The following is an 11,673-nucleotide window of genomic DNA, read 5'->3' on the forward strand; positions in this document are numbered from 1 at the left end:
TATATATACATATATATATATATATATATATATATATATATATATATACATATACATATATATATATATATATATATATATATATATATATATATATATATTTAAAACTTGGAGGATAGGTACCTTATTTGCATGTGGTGACAACTAACACAACTGTTCATAGCAAGTCAATATCTCAACCCTCCATGATAGTGAATACGTCACCGAGCGTGTGCAACCTTTGAGCAGGAACTGAACTGCAGGGGATCTGGTTGGATGTGACACCGACGGATCTGCACACTGTTTAATGCCATAACCATTAAGGACGTTGTTTTTATTTTATTTTATGTTGTTTTCCCAAAAATAAAAGCACAGCATTTTAGAAACTGCGGAAGATGGCGGCGAAGTGGTGCTTACAATTATCCCGAGCCCAGCAATTTCTGTGTGTGGATACCCCGAGGTTGCTCATCTCCAGAAGGTAAAGATGCACAGTAAGGAGTTCAAGGTTAACGAGGAGCATGTGTGTGTATGTATATAATGTATGTATGCTTGCGTGTGCGTGTGTATATATGCATGTGTTTACTCACTGCCGCTTTTGAGTTCAGGTTTAAAAAAAACCGCAAGTGATAGTGCAGACAGGCGCATACGCTAAGAAAATATTGAAAAAAGGAATCAATGGATTTGTTATTGTAAGTGCGATTATTTTCCAATTATATCAATAAAGAGTGCATGCGCCACATGTGCATATTGTGTGTAGATCACATTCAAGTGCAGTGTCCTGATCAGATTCAATGCTCATATATATATATGTGTGTATGTATGTATGTATTGTTCAGAAGAAAGGGGGGTGTTTAGAAAGAGAAAAGGTAATAAACATCATGGAGGCATACTGAATTACCCCATTTCACATACTGGGGATGAATACTGAGGTATAAACTTGAACACTTGCCTGGCTGCCGCACTTTGACCAGTGTGTCTCATCACATGACCACTGCAGCCACACACACACAGGACCTGTCAATCAATGGCAGACACGCACGATGGGGTTAGGATTATTAGTCATTTATTAATAAAAATCAAATGTGGCAGGATATCTAATGCAGCATTGATTTCATGTTTGAATAACTGTTGTGGAAGTCATTGGTGGTGCACTTGTTATGAGGTGGCATGAGCTCTGTTTAAAGTCTTACAACACAGAGGAAATGGTGTGCTCTCGGGGAACTCACAAATTGCTTTATTCACAACTACAGCTACTATTAATACTAACAAATCTCCTCCCTCCATGTGACAGAGATTTTGCAGAGAAAGGCTGGTTCCAGTCTATGTTTGTGCACAAAGTTGATCCCAGGAAAGATGCCCACTCCAACCTGCTATCCAAGAGAGAGACCAGCAATCTGTACAAAATACAGTGTGAGTACAGAGGGCTCGGGGTTGTGCTCTTGTCGAACTGTCGCCCCTCAAAGTTGTGTGTTCACGTGTAAGTCTGCTTATGTGTAGGGACCTAACTGTCAGTGTGGTGGTATTTCCTTATTCCTATCCAGAGCATTGAAAGTACTGTAGCTTTTGCAACAAGTATAACCTGTTCTACAGTATCAAAGGTTGGTTGCTTTTTTTACAGGTTTAACATGAAAACATGTACACAACCAGTATATGTCCCCAATCCATTAGGGAGTGGAAAGCACAGAGAGTTGACACAATCTGGAACAAACTCCCCAGCAATGTGGTAGAAGCTGAAAATTTGGGAACGTTTGAAAATAGACTGGAAAGGATCCTTGGATCACTCAGTTATTAATGGACACCAAACGAGCACAATGGGTTGAATGGCCTCCTCTCTTGTAAACTTTCTTATGTTCTATATCCTTGATGCCCAATAATCACCCTGAACCAACAAGGCAGTGGGTTTACTTGGAAGTGTAAACCTATCTTGTGTAAAATACAAGTTTTTAGTGTTTTTTTTTCTTCATCCCAAGTAATTTAAACACTAGGTAGGTTTGCTGAAGCTGTAGTTACTTAACCTACCTTGTTCCCATCAGTGTCCTACACACAAACAATCAGTCAATAACAGCAGGGGTTATGTTCACCTGTATACCATTAACCAGCCTTAAGAAATACGTGCTAGTTTTGTATTCACCCTGCTCCCTTGTATCTGACTAAATAAGTTATGTTCCTTCCTCTTTCAGTTCACAATGTGAAGCCAGAGTGCCTGGAAGCCTATAACAATTTATCGTGAGTGACATTTGTAGTGTTTCTAATGGAGTTGCAGTGTGCAGTTGTGTGATACGGGTGTCTGCTACGAAATATAATAAAAAATATATTGTTTTTGGATATTTGTACATATAATACAATCCTTCCAGTAGTTCATCAGTAGTTAACTATATAGCTATATCAGATGCGTCAGGTGTTAATTTAGAATAGTTTTCTCTGCATTTGGAAACTTTTTTGTAGCTTCTTCTCTGCGTAGGCATTAGAGTTACTATATTATTATTAACATTCATTGTTGTGGGGAAAAGGATTTAGTAGGGGGTCGTCATCAGATGGTGGCTTTGAAGGCCACTTCATTACACCTACATTGTCCCTTTGTGTCTGTTGCCCCAGGGCCGAGGTTCAGAACCGGCTGCACTGTGACAAGGACTACCCCTGTGAAATTGTGGGCAGCTGGAACACCTGGTATGGGGAACAAGACCAAGCTGGTAAATGCTTTTTGGTAGCTAAAACACCACTTCCTTGTTCTGCGTTAATAATAAGCTGCTGTTACTGTGTACTGAGGTTTTTAAATGATTGTATTTTAAGGCATGTGTGGTATGCCTTTAAATTATCTTGGAGGTATCACAGCTCAATAGCGGTCTCTTGTGGATTTGTTTTGTAGTGCACCTTTGGCGATACTCTGGAGGTTACCCAGCCCTGACGGAGAGTTTAAACATACTGAGACAGGACAAGGTATGAAAATGTAACTGTACTGTTGTATTAATAATTACCTATATACTGTACCTCTTTCTTGCATGCCATGTTAAGATTTTTTCCCTTTTTATATAATTTAACCCCTTCAGACTTGAATTATGTTCCAAAGTTTTGAAAAATATAACATATACCCTTTAATGCAACCAGAAATGAGTTTTATCAAAACTATATAATTGTTAATCTTTTTGTCCATCGGACATTAGGGTACAAACAGTTTTAAAATACCAATACCTACATCATACGATAGCATCATATATAGTGCTATAGTTACTGTACAGTGTGAGGTCATCAGACTGCACTATAGTTACTGTGCTGTGTGAGGTCATCAGACTGCACTATAGTTACTCAGCAGTGTGAGGTCATCAGACTCCACTATATTTACTGTACAGTGTGAGATCAGACAGCACTATAGTTACTGAATAGTGTGAGGTCATCAGACTGCACTATAGTTACTCAACATTGTGAGATCAGACTGCACTATAGTTACTCAACATTGTGAGATCATCAGTCTGCACTATAGTTAATGTACAGTGTGAGGTCATCAGACTGCACTATATTTACTTTACAGTATTGATGTATTTTGAGGTCATTATACTTCAGTATACTTACTGTACAGTGTGAGGTCATTAGTCTGCACTATAGTTACTATACAGTGGGAGATCATTAAACTGCACTATCGTTACTGTACAGTGTGAGGTCATTAGACTGTACTGTAGTTACTTTACAGTGTGAGGTCATCAGACTGCACTATAGTTATTCAACAGTAGAACATTAGACTGCACTATAGTTACTGTACAGTGTGAGGTCATCAGACTGCACTATAGTTACTGTTCAGTGTAAGGTCATCAGACTGCACTATAGTTACTGTACAGTGTGAGGTCATCAGACTGCACTATAGTTACTATTCAGTGTAAGGTCATCAGACTGCACTATAGTTACTTTACAGTGTTGATGTATTTAGAGGTCATTATACTGCAGAATAGTTACTGTACAGTGTGAGGTCATTTGATAGCACTGTAGTTACTGTACAGTGTGAGTTCATTAGACAGCACTATAGTTACTGTGCAGTGTGAGGTCATTAGACTGCACTATAGTTACTGCACAGTGTGATATCACCAGGCTGCACTATAGTTACTGTACAGTGTGAGATCATTCGACTGCGCTATAGTTACTTTACAGTGTGAGTTCATTAGACAGCACTATAGTTACTGTGCAGTGTGAGGTCATTTGATAGCACTGTAGTTACTGTACAGTGTGAGGTCATTTGACTGCACTATAGTTACTGCACAGTGTGAGGTCATCAGACTGCACTATAGTTCCTGTGCAGTGTGAGGTCATTAGACTGAACTATAGTTACTGTGCAGTGTGAGGTCATCAGACTGCACTATAGTTACTGTACAGTGTGAGATCGTTAGACTGTACTATAGTTACTGTGCAGTGTGAGGTCATCAGACCACTATAGTTACTGTACAGTGTGAGGTCATTAGACTGAACTGTAGTTATTGTACAATGCAAGGTCATCAGACTGCACTATAGTTACTTTACAGTGTTGATGTATTTAGAGGTAATTATACTGCAGAATAGTTACTGTACAGTGTGAGGTCATTTGATAGCACTGTAGTTACTGTACAGTGAGGTCATTTGACTGCACTATAGTTACTCAGCAGTGTGAGATCATTCGACTGCGCTATAGTTACTTTACAGTGTGAGGTCATCAGACTGTACTATAGTTACTGTACAGTGTGAGATCATTTGACTGCGCTATAGTTACTTTACCGTGTTGATGTATTTAGAGGTCATTATACTGCACTATAGTTACTGTACAGTGTGAGGTCATTAGACTGTACTATAGTTACTGTACAGTGTGAGGTCATCAGACTGCACTATAGTTACTGTACAGTGTGAGGTCATTAGACGGCACTATAGTTACTGCACAGTGTGAGGTCATTTGACAGCACTGTAGTTACTCAACAGTGTGAGATCATTAGACTGCACTATAGTTACTGTACAGTGTGAGGTCATTAGACTGCACTATAGTTACTGCGCAGTGTGAGGTCATTAGTCTGCACTATAGTTACTGTGCAGTGTGAGGTCATTAGACTGTACTATAATTACTGTACAGTGTGAGGTCATTAGTCTGCACTATAGTTACTGCACAGTGTGAGGTCATTAGTCTGCACTATAGTTACTGTGCAGTGTGAGGTCATTAGACTGTACTATAGTTACTGTACAGTGTGAGGTCATCAGACTGCACTATAGTTACTGCACAGTGTGAGGTCATCAGACTGCACTATAGTTCCTGTGCAGTGTGAGGTCATTTGACTGCACTATAGTTACTCAGCAGTGTGAGATCATTTGACTGCGCTATAGTTACTTTACAGTGTGAGGTCATCAGACTGTACTATAGTTACTGTACAGTGTGAGATCATTTGACTGCGCTATAGTTACTTTACCGTGTTGATGTATATAGAGGTCATTATACTGCACTATAGTTACTGTACAGTGTGAGGTCATTAGACTGTACTATAGTTACTGTACAGTGTGAGGTCATCAGACTGCACTATAGTTACTGTACAGTGTGAGGTCATTAGACGGCACTATAGTTACTGCACAGTGTGAGGTCATTTGACAGCACTGTAGTTACTCAACAGTGTGAGATCATTAGACTGCACTATAGTTACTGTACAGTGTGAGGTCATTAGACTATAGTTACTCAACAGTGTGAGGTCATTAGACTGCACTATAGTTACTGTGCAGTGTGAGGTCATTAGACTGTACTATAATTACTGTACAGTGTGAGGTCATCAGACTGCACTATAGTTACTGTACTGTGTGAGGTCATTAGACGGCACTATAGTTACTGTACAGTGTGAGATCATTAGTCTGCACTATAGTTACTGTGCAGTGTGAGGTCATTAGACTGCACTATAGTTACTGCACAGTGTGAGGTCATCAGACTGCACTATAGTTACTGTACAGTGTGAGGTCATTAGTCTGCACTATAGTTACTGCACAGTGTGAGGTCATCAGACTCCACTATATTTACTGTGCAGTGTGAGGTCATTAGACTGTACTATAATTACTGTACAGTGTGAGGTCATTAGTCTGCACTATAGTTACTGTGCAGTGTGAGGTCATTAGACTGTACTATAGTTACTGTACTGTGTGAGGTCATTAGACTGCACTATAGTTACTGCACAGTGTGAGGTCATTTGACAGCACTGTAGTTACTCAACAGTGTGAGATCATTAGACTGCACTATAGTTACTGCACATTGTGAGGTCATTTTATTCCTTATGGTATTTATTTATTTATTATTTAATATTTTATTTTATATTTGATCATCATCTAATTTTCTTGTTCTGATGTACTGTTTTAATAGAAATCAAGTAATTAATCAAGTACTGGAGAACTGAGTATGTTTTCGACCTACTGTCCATTGTAATGGATGGCAATATCTGAAGAAAACCTGTATAAACACTTGCAATCAAACTTGAAAATGAATAGCTTCCATCTTTAAATATTTTATTAAAACTATTAAATCTTGCAACCAAATGAAACATGCAAACATGTTCTTTACTTTGCCTTGTGGGTTGGAGTCCTGCCATGCCTATCTTCAATGAGGTGGATTTTTTGATGAGCTATACTGCCATTTGATTGGTTGTTAAACAAGTTGTTGAGGATATAAGGGGTGTTAACTTCTACAAAAGAAAAAAAAATACAAGCTAGAGTGTGATGTCCATTGTAATGGACACAGGGTCTTAAGGGGTTAAACATCCAATCACTGACAAACCCAATACAAAATATTAATGTCTGTAACAATGCATTTCGCAATTAGTCCCTGAAAAAAAAAAAGTCGTTTTTGTAAGTGGTTATGTTGAGGAATCTGGGAATGTTTCTTAAGGTGAACATATTTGATAAAGCATTACAAGAAGCACAGCACTGAGGTTTTCACTTGGTATGGTGTTAATGGATACAGCGATTTAGAAAGTTATGCATATACACATATACACACATTGTTATAGGGACTTGTAGAAACAGCTGTGAACTTGGCTGTCGGTTAGCATATGACTTTCCATGTATTGCAAGTCTAGGAGTACTTGGAATTCCGGAAGGAGAGGAGTAAAATGCTGATTGCACGAAGAAACCAGCTGCTCCTGGAGTTCAGTTTCTGGAACGAGCCTCTGCCAAGAAAAGGACCCAATATTTACGAGCTGCGAACCTACAGACTGAAGGTAGGCGTGATGATCTCTGTGACTGACAGCCAGTGCTGTTAAAAGCATTAACAAATAATCAATTTTGTCGTGTATTTAAAGCAGCTGTAAATGGTTAGGATATAGAGTTTATATTTGCTGGACTTGCTGGCAGCAGCACAGATACTTTCTGTTGTTGTTAAAGCTCTACATGTAACAGAAATGGGAAAGTAGCTAAATATAAAGTTTTACCTTTTCTAAATTCAGCATTTTAAACAGTTCAGTTTTCTGATTACCTTACATTATTACTTTTTTGCATTCAATCTCTAAACTTGACTTCAAATGCCATACAAAAAATACACAAAAAATCTACACTTATTAAAATTCATGAATGACATATATGGTCTGATTTTTTTTTTTTTTTTTTTTTTTCCCCCCACAACCTATTGATTTAAAAATGTAGTGTAGGGAATTGTATTAAACCAATCTTGATTTCAAATATTTCCATGTTATGTTCTAGCCTGGAACCATGATTGAGTGGGGCAACCATTGGTAAGTTACTGTTTTCACATAACAATTCCTAAAATATCGAATTAACACCTAATCTATATAACTGAAGTGTAGGACAGCTACGGCATTTTTGCAGCATTAATTGTGATAGCATTTGCTTAAGTCTGCTTGGTCATTGTAGCTTAATACTGTATAAAACATTTGATCTAAGATATATAGGACAGTACCGTGCAACAATTTCCTCGTTTCATAAATGTATACATGCTGTACAGAAAAGGAATAATTTTATTTCACAATTACCAAACTTAACGAAGGCTATGATTTGTCAGGGCTCGGGCAATCAAGCATCGCCAAGAAAACCAAGAAGCTGTCGGTGGCTTTTTCACACAGATTGGAGACCTGTATGTTGTCCATCATCTGTGGGGTGAGTAGAGAAGAAAAACTAAATTCCAAACTCAATTACTGTGGTTCTACATTTGCAAATCCAAGTTCAAGTAAACATCTTAGGTGGTTATTTTGGTTCGAGTAACTCATGTTAATATTACCATAATCATCGTAAGAGACTATCTGTTTATGTGGGTTTTTTTTTAATGTTTGGTAATAAAGCATTTGATTTTGTTTATGCATCACTGAATTTATATACATATTCTGTCTGCAGCTTACAAAGATTTGCAGTCCAGAGACGAGACCAGAAATTCTGCATGGCAAAAACCAGGCTGGGATGACAGCGTGTATTACACAGGTATGAGTTTCACAGCAGTGACTGTAATTGTAACAGATTTGTCATAATAGGTAATAAACCAGTCTTGATCAGCACACAGCAGAAGCAGCGTTTCACAGAGACTCTCTCATTGTTGTGTGTTTTTTTTACAGTGCCATTGATTCGGAACATGGAGTCAAGAATCATGATCCCTCTGAAGGGCTCCCCTCTGCAGTAACGACAGGGGGATGTGGCTCTCCCTCGTTTAATGCATTCCACTGTGTCATTTTTGTTCCTAAAACTAAACCAGCTCAATTATATTCTACACATGGACTCCATTAAAACATCATGATGTGTAAGCGTGTAAGATTCTTCAGTTGTTCAGTTGTGCAATACTTACAGTTTTAGATTATTTCGCCATTGTGCTCAAAACACAGATCGTCTTGTCAAGTGATCACTTCAGAGACATCGGATAGTCCTTCCCCAGCACAAGTGTATATATATTGTGATGTTCCTCATGCACTGGTGATTGGACCATAATTGCCATACAAAGCTTTTCATTCTTAGACTGCATTCATTGTGTGTAGGTAAGTAAAACCTATAGATTTACTGAAGTGAAGAATTACATCAGTTTCATCTGAAGTAACACGGTTTTCCCAAACTTTCCAATGACAGCTGGGGAATTTGTCTTTTTAAGACCATGAAATCAAGACTGTCTTTGTATTGCATAATCATATTGTTAAACTTCTTGTTTGTTAAAAAACTGATAATCTGGAAAGTCAAAAATAACCTTTGTTTCCATCATTCTCGATTGACTTCAGAGGGTAACTCTTGGGCTGCATATTTCAATTTTCGAATGAATGTTGGTTGGAAATCCGAAAGGACACGGTCTCTGGTTAACATGAGTGTCATATCGGGTATCTCAGCTTTGTTCTTTATTAAGACATCATTGTTCTTGCATCTTTTATGTCCTAACAGAACCGTTACATTTAAAAGTAAGGGAAAATCACATTATAGGCACAAAGAAGTTGGCCCCTTCTCCCAGCCCTAAGTCTAAATTATGTTTGTGCAACCAATTAAAGTTATATTAGCTGAAATGTGTACAAAATTATTATTACCATATATGTTTTGGAATGTTGGCTATTGGGACAAATTAATCTTTACTGCTTGGTACATTTACTGAGTATTTCTGGTAAAGCAAATCTAATTATTTTTTAAGACACAATTAAAAGCCATTTGCCTGCTTTGAAGTGTTACTTGATCGTAATAAGTATGCATACACAATATGTAATTTGAAAACTGTCACAGTTTTCCATATTGTACTTAATCAGGGAGAAGATTCAAGAAATATGAATGGTTATTAATTCTCACATGAACTTGTATATGAGGTATCCATATATTTTCATGGGAGGAATGCAGTGTGTGTCTCTTCAGATTCTGAAGACCTTAACTACCTTCCTTTGATTGACGTGAGTGATAATTTATGGAATCATAACATTCAATGGAAAATAAATATTATTTTGTAGCATCTGTTTCCTTTTTTATGTCTGTGTGTGTATTTAATTCTGTGTGTATCTTTTATTTATTTGCTGATCATATCAAAGGCCAGATGCGTAGGCTATTTTAAAAGTTGGCTTTTTAAAAATCTGTCCCATGACAGGTCTAAAGGGATTAAAGAAGATGAGTTTACAAGGATTTTCCCCAAAACATGTCAGTCTGTGAACTATCAGATCCAAAATCACACAGACCAGATCACAAGAACGTAAAAGGGCACAATCAGAAATCCTTCTCCTGCAAGACCTTTATACCATGAACACGTGACAGGTAAAAATAAGTCAGTGTTTGTGCTTTCAAACCAAAGCTGAGTGTATAAATACACCAATATGTCTGTGCTGGATGATCTGCTTTCAACTGGGACCCTATATGTTGATACACACTGTAGATAGCACCTTTTATCCCATTTGTGTGTTTGTAGTCTCATATCAGCAGTCATAAAGCATACTGACCCCCGATGTTCTGACAACATGCTATGAAAATAAGCTTTTATTGTTTTAGTCATTTTCCTACAATGCACAAACACTCTTTCGGTGGCTCTATGTAGCTATAGACAGAGATGCAATAATGGAAAATAAGAACCTCTTTTTTAGTGATTAAAATCTGTGAAGAGCACTAATGGGACGCCTAACAGCCATTTTTGTTTAATCTTGAGTTGTTTACAGCTGGATATGGTACTTGAACAGATGGCTGATTATTTCTTGCACAAAACTGCGCGTCTGAATTCACCAGAGGAGACAAATGCTGTGAAAATCAACCTCCTGCTGGTGACATTAAAAATAATCTCCAAACCTGGGAGACAGATGTCCCTCACTTGCGGATAGGAGAGAAGAAAGAGAAACACAGTTACTCTTAAGTTTCATAGGATAAGCTGCTTTTCCTTTTTCTCAAATATAGATCAATTACAGGCTTGGTGTAAAAGCAGACTTATCAATGGATTTATTTATTTTTCTGAAATGTTTATGTATTTTTTAGGCCTGGAAACATCCTGTATACCACCAAGACCAGTGAGAAACGCCCATCAAAAGTATAAAACTAGTTTGAATGACATTTTGCTTAACATTTTAAATCTGATTACCACTCAATGTCATTATAACTTAAGTACAGTCACAGTGTTGCCATGTACTTAATTAAGTTGTCTTTTAATATTCATAGCAACAGAAATGTAAATGATAAGTAAGCAAATAAACTGACATAGAATTGCATAAAATTGGGTCTATAGATCATTCCTTTTCATTTGTTTGCTTACAGAAGAGTAGTTTAAAGTCCAGTCTAATTGTTTTCAGGGTGTCACCTTGCATTTGGCATTTGTGTAGTAGGTGTGTTTCTTTCAAATCCATGAAAGTGTTACAAGTTTCTGATCAAATGTCAATCCAGAGCAGATGTGTCTTTGCAAAGCACTCTTTTAAGTTCTTTTCATTTTAGTCTCGTGGAATAAAAGGCTCATTAACCGAAGAACTGTCCACAGTTTCTACTAACTGTAAATGTTAATTATGCTGGTATTGGACACAGTTTCCCAGTAGCGTTGTGAGAGAAGAATGCATGTTATTGCTGTGCTCTCACAGCGTTCATAAGAGGCCCATAATGACGTTCATGACCCTAAACCTCTTGAGTGTCATTGCTAGTGACATCCTATTGTTTTCTGGCCACACAGAGAAAAACAAGTCACCGTGCATCAGATTCAAGAGATGGTAAATGCAAATACTCCCTATTGTATCAAATAATCAGCAAGAATACAATCCCCCCTCAAAGCTGTTTCAGTGTGAAGTGGGGGTACAG

The 11,673-nt window shown here is 37.7% G+C and overlaps 1 protein-coding gene across 1 annotated transcript; it reads left to right on the forward strand.

Annotated features, from left to right (window-relative positions):
- Positions 1 to 204: 204 nt before the first annotated feature.
- On the forward strand, positions 205 to 9,868 carry nipsnap1 (nipsnap homolog 1 (C. elegans)). The gene is made up of 10 exons (XM_066689437.1): positions 205 to 457; positions 1,271 to 1,389; positions 2,160 to 2,205; positions 2,575 to 2,669; positions 2,846 to 2,916; positions 7,032 to 7,172; positions 7,651 to 7,682; positions 7,970 to 8,064; positions 8,299 to 8,382; positions 8,514 to 9,868. Exons 1-10 carry the CDS (start codon positions 375 to 377, stop codon positions 8,576 to 8,578), a joined length of 831 nt encoding a protein of 276 aa, XP_066545534.1. The 5' UTR covers positions 205 to 374; the 3' UTR covers positions 8,579 to 9,868.
- The last annotated feature ends 1,805 nt before the right edge of the window (positions 9,869 to 11,673 follow it).

Source organism: Amia ocellicauda, chromosome 17 (assembly GCF_036373705.1).
Source record: "Amia ocellicauda isolate fAmiCal2 chromosome 17, fAmiCal2.hap1, whole genome shotgun sequence".
In the NCBI taxonomy this organism is placed as follows: Eukaryota; Metazoa; Chordata; class Actinopteri; order Amiiformes; family Amiidae; genus Amia; species Amia ocellicauda.